At 37.3% G+C, this 14144-nt stretch overlaps 1 protein-coding gene across 2 annotated transcripts in view; it reads right to left on the bottom strand.

Moving 5' to 3' along the window:
- GRB10 (growth factor receptor bound protein 10) overlaps positions 1 to 14144 on the bottom strand; it is a 108452-nt gene that overhangs the window by 6178 nt on the left and 88130 nt on the right. The window contains exons 6-14 of one of the 2 annotated variants that reach the window (XM_029958907.1): positions 12053 to 12168; positions 9976 to 10050; positions 6777 to 6914; positions 6131 to 6241; positions 4875 to 4973; positions 3293 to 3370; positions 2514 to 2630; positions 1569 to 1635; positions 499 to 586 (exon numbers count right to left, since the gene is read on the bottom strand). In XM_029958907.1, the coding sequence (XP_029814767.1) occupies positions 499 to 586; positions 1569 to 1635; positions 2514 to 2630; positions 3293 to 3370; positions 4875 to 4973; positions 6131 to 6241; positions 6777 to 6914; positions 9976 to 10050; positions 12053 to 12168 (889 nt within the window). The remainder of the gene's footprint in view (positions 1 to 498; positions 587 to 1568; positions 1636 to 2513; positions 2631 to 3292; positions 3371 to 4874; positions 4974 to 6130; positions 6242 to 6776; positions 6915 to 9975; positions 10051 to 12052; positions 12169 to 14144) is intronic. The other variant, XM_029958908.1, reaches the window with a different exon arrangement.

Genomic DNA, 14144 nt, shown 5'->3' with positions numbered 1-14144 from the left:
GAAGATACTTAAACCTCAACTAAAGACATTTTAGAGAGCACTTAAGTTACTTTCAGTTCTTTGCTCTAGAACAGAAACAAATAGTGAGAAATCACCATTATCTGTTCTGATTCATGCAAAAGAGCACAAATGACATTATAAATTTGTGGCAAATGGTTAGGTACAGCTTTCTCTAAAAAATATATCCTCAATGCAGATTACAAGAATTAACTATTTTCAGATTCTAACAATCTCTAAAAGTTGATTGCCTCTGTTAGAAAAAAAGAAAGAAGTTTAAGTGTGTTTCTAAGATTTTATTTTTCAAATTAAGAGTTAGGATCCACTCCTACAAACACGCACTCTGACTTTTTGAAAGCCAGGTAGGTTATGATGGGACTACTCGAGAATCGGGTTACTCAGAAGTGCTCAGAAACCTGTAAACCATTACCAGCAGAGGCTGTGCTCTTGTCTATAAAGCTCACCATCGGACCATAAATACTAAGCAACAACAGTACCTACCCATCTACAAGCCCTTGTTGCTTAATAATCCTGTGAGATTCTTCTCTAGAGATTCTGCCGTGAAACCAGTGCTGTGTCCTATGAATAACTGGAGGCGAGAGGGAAAAGAGGGAAAGAGAAGATGGTTAAAAGCAGTTACATGTGCAACATTTTTTCCACACACTAATTATTTACACATTTTAAAAGTGGGTATATATATTTTTGTTATAAAGTATCTATATTAAAAAAAAATATCAAAAAATGCATCTACTTAATATACCAAATAGAGAGGCATTATTTCATGTATTTTCTGATTTGCAGATGTACAATGAAGTTAACAAGAGAAATCTCCTATATTGCCTTTTCATAGCTTCTTGAAAATGTTGGGACTAACAATTATTAGAAGACAATGTATAAGCTAATGGGTTAGAATCAAGTCTCTTTAAGTCTCAAATATAGAAAAACACTTTAGCTTGTGCTTTCAAGAGCAGAGTTTTCCCCAAATATTTTATGTTTATTGTTTATTTTTCAAATGGTATTTTTAAATTCTGTTCAACAGAGTAGAAACACAGAGTGGCAACAGAGAATAGCTGTGTTTCCTTTAAGAAGTTCAGGATATTAACATGAAATTTCCTCTTATTTTAATAAACTTACAATCTCAGGTGTTCAAGACTTGCATTACAGGCATACATATTTTACATTAGTCAGTTATTATGGAATGAATTCCATTTTGAAAACTCTCATTTTTACTCTTTAAAAATTAACAGATCACTCATTGACTTTTCTTGTCTGAAACAGGGAATTGATTTCTGGATTGTTTTAAATGGAAACATTTATGGAGTGTCTATTTTTATAAAATCTGAGTTTCAAAAGACTTAGTTCTGAAGAAAAGCTTGAGTATGCCATCAAAGGAAAACAAGTTCCTTCTACTATGCCTATATGGGTAAGCATGTTAATGACACAGAAGCTACTGATAAAACATAAACAGTGTATTTTACATCAATACTACATGACTGCACTCTATATAAAATAGAGCTTTTCTTTACCCACAGAGGTCTCTGATACTATGCTTACAAACCAGCAGAATTTACCTGTACTCAGTGTGGAAGGGTGGAGCGGACTTTGGCTACCCAAGATGTTCATTCTTGTGCTACGTTTCTACAGAGAAAATGAATTACCGTTAAATCCACACTAATGTTTCAACAGAAGAGAATTAGTGAACATGCAATACAGATTTAATTTACAGGAAACTGGGGGCTGGGCAAATTTAATGCAAGAATGAGAAAAAGAAATGCAACTTTGGAGGGGGCTAATCTACAAGCAGCAGCTCATTTCAGTTGGCTTAAAACACAAGCCAGATGTTAATGATGAAAGCTCAGTATCTAAAAAAATTTAAAAAAAAAAGGAAAAGGAAAAAAATGAGAGAAAAAAAAAGAAAAGTCTGATATGTCTCTGCTCAGGCAAAACACCAGGCACTCAGTAAACCAAGCAGTGTTTCCCTCCCGTACATAAAGCACCAGCTAATGCTTCAGTAATGACTTCTTTTCCCTAAAAGACGAGCATGTGGGAAAACTTGTACTGCGGCTGTCTGTCCACAAGACACTATAAACAAGTTACATCAGTTTTCATTGCAAGAGGTCCTGCCTCTTGTATATTCTGCAATTAAACTTACTGGGAGCAAGCCATTAGTCAGAGCCCCAGCCTCTTCCATGTGGGGAAGCATTTAATTTGACATATTCCTCCTCAGAGACTGGTTTTGCAAACTGGCAGTAAAGTTCTGGTGGGTCTGCTTTCCCCCTCAACTTTCCTCTGGACACTAGGGGGACAGAGAAGCAGTGGTAGAAGGTTGTTGTGAATGTGACAGTTTTGCTAAAGATGGATATTGACTTTCAGATCTGCATGCTTGCAGTGTGATTGCTTCAGGTCGGAGCTAAGCTATACTGTGACCAGCACTGCACTAACATCATAGCGCACACTGTGTTTTGGCTCTCAACAGACACTGATTGCAAAAACAGAAAAGAAGAGAAGATAGCTACCCTCCAAGCATGTCCTTCTTCCAAGGCAGCACTCTGTGCTTCAGCAGGATTTTCAATAACTCTTCCTATTTGCCCCGAAAAATCCATTGCTACTAGTGAGTTTTCAGATACACTTCTCTGAAAAGGAATTTTCACTTGTTTCAAAAAACAGGAAAAGAAAAATCCAGCTTGAGAGTTTAATTTCAAAATGTTTTGGTTTCAGAAGACTGTCCAAGGTTCTCCTTCAACATCACGAAAAATACATCTCATTTTTTATCTCTTTCAAAAGATTCACTGACAGAAAAATAGATGGTTTTTCTTTTTAGGCCATAGGGGAGGGAAAGGATTCAAAGGCTGAGAATAAAATCTGTATTGCTCAAGTTGCCCACTTGCCCTATTACTATATTCCAGTCATTTTCAGGGCCAGTTGGGATCCAAATATAGGATCTTCACTTTTAGATAGTTAACAGTCAGCTCTTGGCCCAGCCTATTTTAGGAAATTTACGTGTTAGTTTTGCCAGACCTAAACTGGCTTCTGCAGAGACAGCCAGATGTCTCTCTACTGTACGTCTCAAAGAGCATGACATAGCCAAGATTTTTCAATCATGTGGATCATGTAAGCCTGAGATAATGGAGAGCCAACCACGAAAACTGTACTCATGCAAAACATGAACTTTACATTGATTTGCTACACAATGCTGAATTTACATTTCTTAGCGTAAAATTTTCCACTTTTAAAATGCAAAAGCAAATGTATCTTTTCCAACATCGCATGTCAATGAGGTAAGTTCATTACTTACTACTGGAGTGGAAAAGTGTGGAAGCATGGCTTTTCGCTGCTGGGGAATTCTGTAATTCTGATACAGTAGCATTCCATACTGTAAAAAGAAATGCAAGGACACTATTATTCAAATATATACCCTAGGAAAAAAACTGTAGTGTTTTCATAATACCACTTACACTGGAGCAAGGTGCCACCAGTTTATTATTTTCCTGATCAGAAGCTGTCCCAAAGCAATTTGCATTGAGCAATAGCAATTGGCAGGTGGCAATCAAGCAGTTAATACACACAAGTTTTCTTTAAAAAATAGAAGCCTGAGTGAAATACACAGGTAATTTCTGCCACTCTCAGCAATCACCAGAGCTATCACTCTATTTTCCTTGTAGAATACAAGCTTTCAGTCGAGGTCAGAACACACATATTAATTGCCTTCTTTTTACCCTCTAGTAATGTGAACTTAAAAATATTCTGCATAAAGCATTCAAACTCAGTCTTCGAAATGATAAAAAATAAGAACCTTTCTAGTTCACTAGCTCTTTCAATAAATTTCAGCAGGAAATAACACTTGGTACTTTTCATATCCTTATAAAAATAAGGTGATTGAATTCCAGTCATGCTCCTCGTTGAACATGATAAATTTTAGCAACACTAGTAGCTAGGATGGTAGGAAAACACCTACTCAGTGCATTCCCTAGAGGCACAGTGCTGAAGTATAGCAACATTGCTTACTGAATGTTCTAACTGAAATGGTTTATACAATTTGTGAACAGGGTAATATAGGACTATGGAAAGCTAAAGGTGAATAAAAAGAAGGGTCACAGACAAAGCCTTGAGGCACAGCCTTAATTTTCGCTGATTGTACACCCTTAATCATCTTTCAGTGTTCCTTGAAAACAAAAACCTTTTTTTCTGTACATAGGATGTAGTAAGGTATACAGAAGGACACAGCAGTTTTCAAGACAGCACATTCAGGGAAAGACTTAAAACCAAATCAGAACTTATGCACATTTTCCTATGAAGACCAGGAAGTTCTCTGCTTCAAAGGGCACAAAACAGTCAACTTTCTTCTCAGTTCCCTCCATCCTGATTTTGTTTCAAAAAAAATGATGAAGCCTCCTACCATATTACCAAGAAATTTCATTGCTTGCTGTCAGATATAAATTAATTTCACCTGGAGATAGAATTACTTTTGTTACTTCTTTTAGTAGAACCTTCAGAAAACAAACAAAAAAAAAAAATAAAAAAAAAGAAATTGCAAAAGGCACTCTGTTCTAGTTAGAAGAACCACTTACCATTATCAAAACATTTTCTTTAGCTTTATGATAACTTGCAAATACCTTGTTAAGGTATTTTGATTCATTCACATATCTCAAATTCGGATCCAAAACTAAAATTATACTTGATTCATATGTGGAAGGAATAGAGCTCAGTCCTGTGCTTAAAATCTTAGGTAGGGCAGGCCCGCCTGGCATTTTGCTCTTATCTGTATTGTTTTGGAACAGACGACATTTAATAATGTAGGTAATTTCTCATGAACAAAGTAACAAATGCAATTTAACTCTAGATGTAGCCTTGCACAAGTAGAAGAGATTATTAGATACCTTGAGGAGTCGAAAGGCAGTCATCCAGCACGTCCTGCTTTGCTCATCTTCAGCACATAACAACCGCAGTTCCTTAGTTTCATTTCTCACTCTGTTGGGCTTTAAAGTGTTAGAAGGAAGTCAGCTACATTCAACAGAAAACCAACAGCACAACTAAGTTTACTGCAGAGTAAAGTCAGGTGCAGTATTAATCTTAAGAACTAGCCAGAAAAAGCTCACACCGCTCTGAATTAAAGCTCAGGAGAGGCTGAGCATGCTTTGAAAGAAATCACTGTCTCAGTTGGGTCTAGCAAGATAAATGTTGGTGCCTTCTGACTTTCAGGAGTTAGACTCCTTGAGGGTCCCTTCCAACTCAGGATATTCTATGATTCTATGTTTTGAAATAACCTGCAGTTCTGGCAGTTTATAGGAACAAGGTACTCAGGCCATGTTACAACCAAACCAGGGCATTTAGTTTTGTTAGTTTTGGTTGTTAGGGTGGGGTTTTTGTTGTTTGTTGGGTTTTTTTCCAAATCTGTGAGAAGTTTTATAAGCTCCTATTTTGAGATGAAGGACGAAAGTTTCCATAACTGGGTGAGGATCAGTCCTGCTGCCAGTCTCTTTGATGCAAACCCTTATTGTCTAGCTCTGGAATGGCTGGTAGGAAGGAGACTAGTTCACTGCTGTCAATAAAATCAGCTTCCAGCCTTATTTTCTTCTCAGAAAATTACACTTTTCAAAGTTTATAATACTGTCCAAATCAATCTATCAGCACAACAGTTTTAAAAATTTTCAAAGGCAACTGCTTATTCTTATTTTCATTTTTCCAAGACAATCTTCCTCTTTAAATAAAGGCAAACCTCTGGCCCATAATAATGATAAAATTACTACCCATCAGAGCTTGATCCTTTGTTGCTGTATAATTTTGGTGCTCACTGTCCACAGAAACTTTTCTATTCAATTAGAGTACTTGGAAAAAGTTTTCATCTGTGAGGTGAACCAAGGCCACCTCGCAGGCACACTATGCTTCAGCAGTGAGCTGCTCTTGCACAGAAATTTCCCAAACCAAAGGAGCACCAGATAAAATGTTAAAAATGTCTCATAAAATGATGATAAGATTCACAGGACATGCCTGCCAAATGAAAGATGTTAAAGATCAAGTCCTCATGACAGAAAAGGCTTGCAGAGTTTTAGACACAAATCCCATTTAGCTGCGGGTTGGGGTGACTGAGCTACCAACACCATCTGGAACTTTGGAAGAACTCAGTGAGATTTACCTTTATACAAAATCCATACTCTGCAGGTGCACTGTACAACTTCTTGCCTGCTATCAATGAGAAGATATTGCTGTCTTCCAGGTCAGCCAACAATTGCAAATGTCTTGGCTCCTGGGGAAATAACGTGTTTTATCACAGGTAAGTGTAAGGTTTTGGAAGATCTTGTGCAAGCTTTGCAGTCTCTCCAGCCCGGCCTCCAACAGAGGGCAGTGTACGAACACCGTTCCTCTCCCCGGCAGCCTCAAGTGGACATAGCGCTGTCACCTCTTGAATATCAGCCTACCAACAGAAGGTACTGATACAGGAAGCTTACAAAATACTATACTTATGCAAACACATCACGTTAAAAATGGCATAGCCTATTACATTGTTCCAGAGGAATCTGAAGGTTAGCACAACTTCAGTAGCCACAATGATGTTGCCTGGCTAGTTTGGTTTTATTCTATAATGAAACTATATGGCTATATTCATGCATTGAGAGCCCAGGGCTTGACTGTCTTTTGATCGTGGCTTACTTATCCTTTTCTATGGCATAAAAACAGGGAACACTGCGTGGAGGTATTTAAAACCAGCAAAAAACTGCCCACTGTAAAAGCAGAAAATGTTTTCACATGCTAGTATTGTGCAACTTCTTCTTTAATCTTACCTTTGAAGTTCCTTTTGTAGAACAATAAAGTCCTGATCTCCTCAAACACACGTACAGTTTCTTCCATGATTTCCTACCCAGCTCTTTCACATGCAAGAAACCTTGAATTTCAGGGCAGCTACTGGAGTTTAAAAAGTTCTGTTGGAGAGAAAAATGTAAATGAAGATTGTATCCTGTGGATGGATTATAAAATTGTCACTGTATTTCCAGACCTGAGAGGTAAACAGAAAATCACTTTGCTGATTTGAGGTGCAGTTTCACACTAGGCTTAAACTGACCTGGATGTTTAATCTGATTTATGGCCAAAATGGAAATTCCTGCTCCTCCCATTTCATCTACCTAGCTATCTCCTCCCACCAGACATCTTCCTATTCTCTCTGTCAATACTTATATCTCCAAAAAGCTAAGCATTTCTCTGTATCCCCATTCTCCTTGCACTTGGCCTGAAGGGAGAGGAAGTAAGCCTATTAATTCTTAAAATAATACCTTCTCACAGCAATTTTGGCAAATTGTCTAACTTGGAAATATTGGCCAAAATCTGTGTCTTTATCATAAAGTTTTTGAAAAGGAAGAGCCTGTTTCAGGATTTCTGGCATTTAAGTTGTCCTAAGACAAGAGGTATAGCAGACAACAGAATATTTAATTTGAAATGTAGAGCAGTCAAATAAGTGCCAGCAATTATACCAGACTTCAAGATTCAGAAGCATTTAAGTTCTTGACATAAGTAGAGGGACCACATATGGAATAATTTGATTTGCGATATATCACAGGAAGGAAGCATTTAATTATGGTAGGAGAATTGATGGATTGCTCCCTTATTACTATGGGCCAGATGTTTAAATGACAGAGGGCTTGCTCAAGTAAGTCAAATACCAAATTAATAAATTCAACAGTATAAGAAAAATGCATAAACCTGTTTGGCTAGATGCCTCTGCAAGTCTTCAAAGTTGTGTTTTGGTGTTATTTGGTGGACAATGCCCACAGGAAACAAAACCAAAAATCAGTGCCCTGGATCAGAATTAAAAGCTATTTTTTCCCATTCCTCCTTCTCATCTCATCTAACAGCATGGAAAAACCCAGCCAATTTTCCTGCTATTTGTACTATGAATCCACTTCTCAGCTGTGAAAGGGAAAAACAAAAAGGAGATATGTTCTTTTTGTCCAGTCAGATAAAAGAAAAGTAAACTAAGATGCAGGTTTTTTTGCGTATCTCAGCCAGGTTGAGACTAGGGAAAACAGATCCTGCTGGTTTTAATGCTATTCTTAAGACTAAAAATACTAGCTCTTAATACAGTATATGATATAATGAGATGATATTTAATATTCTTCCCTGTTCTATGTGTAATTAAATACAGTGGAATTGCTCAGTGTTTAAAGTGGCCTCAGATGCAACATGTTTAATAACTAGTGGGCTTCAATAAATTACAGCTGCCACTGAAATTGTGAAAAACAGTTGTGTGGGTTTTTTTAAAGAAAAGGAATATTCAGTATAAATACTTTAAGGAATATTGTTCTTTTATGGTTAAACAATGAAACAGAGAGAATATACTTATCCTCTTTTCCTCCCCCTCTCGTGTTGCTAACCCCCATGACTTTTGCTTCTCCAGGATGGCACCTAAGGGAGCCTTCCCAGAAGAAAACTCAGTATCTCAAGAAGTTGTAAGGTTTCCCTTTTGCTACCACTCAAATTACCCTAGGATCAAAACTTTTCTATCTTCAAGAACATCTTACTCTTTTAGGGAGTCCTGCTGCTTGTATTAACAAACAAACTCAATTCTCTACTTACACTACAGGAAAAAGGGTCCAAGATATGAACACTCTCTTCCTACCAGTCTGTGGCGATGCCAATCCATGACAGTTTTTGGTTCCTGATTACAACCTCATTGCTTGTGACTTTCATTTTTAATTCCGTAAATTGGATTGATTTTTTGTTGTTTGTTTGTTTTCCAGCTGAGAGTGGATGCTAACACTTTAAATTCTTCTCGGTGAACATGGTACCAGAATTTAATGGACTTTGATATGGTTATGGGACAAAACGAGCACACTGTTTCAAAAGTCAGTGGAAGCGTGTTGTCTTCAAAGAGAGAGTCAGTGCATATTTGCAAACATGCAGCATGACAGAAGTCAAGCTAAAATCAGTTATTTGTATGTATACATTCTTCATATATTTGTGCCTTCTGCTTTATAATTTGCCTGGTACTCGTGTCACTGTCTTCCAGGCACCATGATCTTATATTCTTAATACAACACTCTTTGAATAAACTGTGTTTTGAGTTGAGTGTCCTGAGTTAAATGACCCCAGTTTGAGGAAACAACTGAAATTAAAAGATTTAGACTATGAGGTTTAGATTGCAGCACTAAAATTGAGAAATTTAAGAGAATCAGTTACTGATCAGAGAGGTAACCCACTCTTCAGCACCATCCTTAAAGGCCAACTAACTGTGCCACCACCACGGTTCCTTCATGAGCAAGCAAGAAGCTCTACAGCGACATCAGAACTTCAGTATAAATGCAGCACACGTGCCACTACCACGGAGATTACACAACTCTACCAACATATATGCATAAGGTACACACCCCTGTAATTTAATCTGGGAAGCTTTAAATGGGATTACTTTGCAAATACTATATGCAAATTTCTACTTGCACTTACTTCTTAGGGCATTATTTTTCTATACAAAAAAGCAGCTAGTTGGCTGAACCATGGGAAAGTTGGTCCTTATTGTTAATTCTTGACAGGCACAATTCTTGACATGGGACATAAAAAGTAAAAGCAAAACCTCTCATCATCTAAAACTGATCTTCTAATATCAAGATGCATTTTTACACTTTCTCTTGTGCTATGATGTGGAGTATAGAAGAGTACTTCTGTTCTGCTTTTTATAAAAGGGGTGTTTGTTTTCCTAGAAATATATCTGCCAAGACTGTTTTTGGAGCAACATTGGGTGGCCAAACCAGATACCCACAGAGTGAGTATTAATGGAACAAGTATGTGTGAACATAGCTATGAATACTTTGTGTTTACACCTCAATGCCACCGGGTAAGATCTTTGTCAGACATTTTCAACATTAGCACCATATGCTAACTGATCTTTCTCTGACCAACTCTTTCCAGACCCTTGAATTCTCTCTTCCTTCCTCTCAACCTCCCCCCTCCAGCTCCAAAACTTTTTTTGTCCATACAGATAATTTACAGTACCTGCAGAAGTTGTGACTGTGGGATACTGCCGTTTGTTTGCTGGCACCAGGCAACCATTTGCTCTGGAAAGAAATTCTAGACAAAAAAAAGAGAAGACAATTGGAAGTCACTTTATATGTGAACACTCTTACACAAAACTAGTGAAATTTTCTTCCAGTCATTCATTTTTTGGAACTATCACTACTAAATCAATTTGGAGATCCCTTGATAGAGAAAGTAATACAAGGGCCTTCAAGTGCAGTTCTTCGCTTCCTTCTGCTCACCAGATGCCCATGCAGACAGATTGTGGGTTTTTAAAATATCTGATATACACCATTTCATAACTGCGTTTCTCCATAATTTCCTCTACTACTGAGGGCTTTTGGGGATTGCTAACAGCCTCTATTTTCTTGGAAAGGACAGGATGAATGGTCCTGCAGGTTGAATATGCAGTGCATCAATGACTTGACTTCAGACTTTATCCTCCCATTCCCCTTTCACTTGATATGTTTTAAAACGCTTATATAATTTGGTACAGTGAATTTACTATACACAGCAATGATATGAAGTCATTCTTGAAATTTTTAAACATTATTTGAAGCATGGAGACATGCAGAAATGACTGAAATAAAAGAATGACTGATTATAACAAAATGAATCACAACAAAAACATTTCCTGTTTAGAACATTTGTCACTCTTCGGGCAATATAAATTTCAAGTCTTTAGGGCATAAAGAGAAGGACTGAAGAGGAATCACCCTTCTGCCAGGTAAGTTGCACAATGAGTTATGAAAGCTAACATTTACAAGCCTCTCTTGAGTAGAAACAGTGCCATATGGCAACAGCTAATGCAACGGATAGGGAGCCTTCGCATTCTTACACCAAAAGAATTATTTATTCTGTGATTGCAGGAGCCTGGGACTGAATGCCAAGCATTCTGGGTTTTACTCCCATGCTCTGTTATTAATTAAAATAGACCACATGAAACCAGTGTGCTAGCTCCTATGATACCAAAACTTCTATACAACACTCAGATGTTCACGGGTTATCAGATGGTAAGATCAACAGAAGTGAAAACTTATGAACACTCCATGCACAGAAATGTTTCACACAGTAAGTCAAGGCACAGACTCTGAAACAATCACTGGCAGATGACAAGTGTACATGCAAGCACACGTGTGAGGATGCAGCAACTGTGCATTAGTATCTACGAGAAAAATGAATGAGTTTATCATCTGTAGTTACTTCAGCAATGAGTTTACATGTGATCTCGTATATCTTTTTTCTTCTCACCTCACAAATGCCTGACTGACCCAAAATCTGTTCTTAGCTAACCACCTCTGGGTTATGTTTTTTCAACTATCACAATGGGTTACACCAGCTGATATTGTTTCACATCAACAGTCTGTTCCAACTTAATTGTTTAGATAAAATGCGAAAAGTCATCCCCAGATATGCAGTTACACAGTAACTAGTTTAAAATTATGATTTTCAAAGGATCTTACAAATACAGGAATAAGTAGTGATGACATACAATACTTTTCAACCATGGATATACATGAGGACATAGAGAGGGCAAGCTACTATGATAAGTAACGAAGGCAGAGCATACTAGCAAAAAACACAGCCATAGGTGAAACAATGTTCAATATACATAAACTGGAAATTCCTTGTATGTAGTAAGTGCTTTAGGGGTTACCCAGAGGGGTTTTGCTTTTACTGTCAGAAATTAAAAGGTTTGGATACTGCATGCTACGTGATCAATTTGCTTCAAATCAAGTAACTTTTAAGATGATGAGTAAATTGCACTTCTGATTGTTTTTCTTAAACCAACCAAGATTCCCCTGTCTTGGTCACCCTCCAATATAGCAACAGACATTTTGAAACAAGTATATTTGGTAACTTGAGAACACTTGAGGTTTTTAAGCTGGGAGGAGAGTAAAAGGAATTTAAACACTGGTTAAAATTTCTTTGGAAAGAATCCTGTTAGTTGGTTGCCTTTTTTTTTTTATAATAGATGTTTAAGACATAATAATGCCAAGTAATGTTATTGCAATCCATTCCTCTGTGGTGTAAACAACTAAGTAATGAGACTCACCATGGGATTTTTGAAAAATTCATATTTTGCATAATTCTTCCTGAACAAAAATTTACTTTCACTTCCCATTGTGGATTCAACTTGAACTATGAGCTCATGATCTTCCAAGCACCTCTCTGTGGAAAAAGAACATGATGTTAACATACAGTCAACAAACAGAAGGAGAGAGATCAACTAAGAATAGGAGTAAAACAACCCAGCGTAATTCCATTACCTCTTAAGAAATCAGCAGAACACATTCTAGCTTTCAAACCACATTGCCATGAAGCAATGCTTTACTTTGTAAAGTATTACAAAGTTTAACATTATATGGCAGTGTTCTTCAAAGATTTCCTATATCAGGACTTCATAAACACAGATTTTCTCAAAAGGAATATTTTTTTTTGAGTGCAGAAGCTTAAATTATAAAGACGAAACTCTTTGTGTTGGCTGTACGCTGTGGGACTGGCAAGGTGGACAGGTTTAAGGGGAAAAAAAGTTACAGAAAGGCCACTGTTAGGTCTTGAACTATCACAGAAATACAGTGTCCTATTTGATCACACTCTATAAAACCAGTTCATTTCAAGGTGAACTTCAGGCCTTTATTGTAGATGCTAGACAATGGGGTTTATTATGAAAGAGGTCACAGGATCTACTTTACAGGAATACTGACAGAGACAAACGTTTTGTACACATGACAGGGCAATTTTCTGCTCTAGATTTGGTTACAAGGTAACTCCCCATAACCACTACTTCTCTGGTCAAAAGAATGGCACATCAAAGCATGAACAGATAGCTTAACAAATCCAATTCACTGAAAGTAGTAACTCGAAAGAAGGCAACTGCTTAAGTGTGCACTACTTAATGAACTCATTATCTTCGCAAGTCTTCAGAAGTTTCCACGAAAATATTTAGGTATTTTTCAAAAGTTTTAACTAGTCAGTGCTTTCATCCCTTATATAATACAAAATTAAAAAATTAGGCCAAGCAAAACATAACTTTTGCAAAGCTTTAAACAAAATGCCTGAGACTTGCTGACTGAAGAAGTTTGGAGAGTCCCTTACCTACTTCATGTTGCATTCCTACAGTTAGAAATGTCAGGGTGCCACCCAAGCTCTTGGGGTGTTTTCAGGATAGAAAGCAAGCAGTCATTGGCATCTCAGGAAGAGTAAGCTCTTGAATGTTAATTATTGAACTTAGCAGATTAATGTATGTTCTTTTATTGAAAATTTAATCAATGTCAATGATCCCATTGTCTCTTCCACCTGCATTTAGGTTGTCAGTCATCACCAGCTCATTGATGACTTCAGCATTTACTGTGCATTTGCAATGTCCAGCCTTGCTACAGATTGTGTTTTCCAGGGGTTAACATCGAAAAATTTCCATAGTGGGCTGCTCCAGTGCATCAGCCATAACATCACTTTTAAGGGGTATTCTTTGACTAATGTGTGTGACAATGCTTTCACTGGTGGCTGTTAAGGAAGGAGGTTTTTCACCACCTCAGCATTCATCACCTAAACCTGTACATTATCTAGGGGCTTCACAGGTGAAGTTTCAGGTATTTCTGATCTGTTGCTACTATCGTGGTTTAAAGCAACTTAATAAATCAAGTCTCCTTCACTTTGTGATGAGGACTGTGGGCCAATGAGGGTGGAGGGTCTGGTTTTTTTACATTATGTTTCCTCCAAAAAACATTTAATTACATTGGTATGAAACTTTATCACAGTATGAACCCTAAAAGACCACATGTTCTGTTACTGTCTGCTTTTGTGACCACACAAAGTTGTGCTCTTCGCTTTCCTAATGCACTGAAAATGGCTCACCTAAGGGCAGGGACAAATTGTTCATTCTGTTCTGAGGAAATGCACTATAGATGACCATTTGTCAACTGATTTTGTATTTCAATAGTGAGTTTCTGTAAATATACTCAGTGCCTGTTTCTTAGACGCTTTAGACAACCGACATGTATTCTGTTACTAAATCAAGAACCTTTTCAGATTCTGTGCTAATACTCCCCCTCATTTAATGTTTGTATTTTCGTTTTGATGGTAAAAGCCATCTTGGAGAAAAGGTACAGCATTTCATAACAGGTACATGTAAAAAGGAAGTTAGT

This window comes from Manacus vitellinus, unplaced genomic scaffold (genome assembly GCF_001715985.3).
Source record: "Manacus vitellinus isolate BGI_N305 unplaced genomic scaffold, ASM171598v3 scaffold_17_pilon, whole genome shotgun sequence".
In the NCBI taxonomy this organism is placed as follows: Eukaryota; Metazoa; Chordata; class Aves; order Passeriformes; family Pipridae; genus Manacus; species Manacus vitellinus.
The sequence above is the reverse complement of the archived record's forward strand: the minus strand, read 5'-3'. Positions and strand labels throughout refer to the sequence as shown.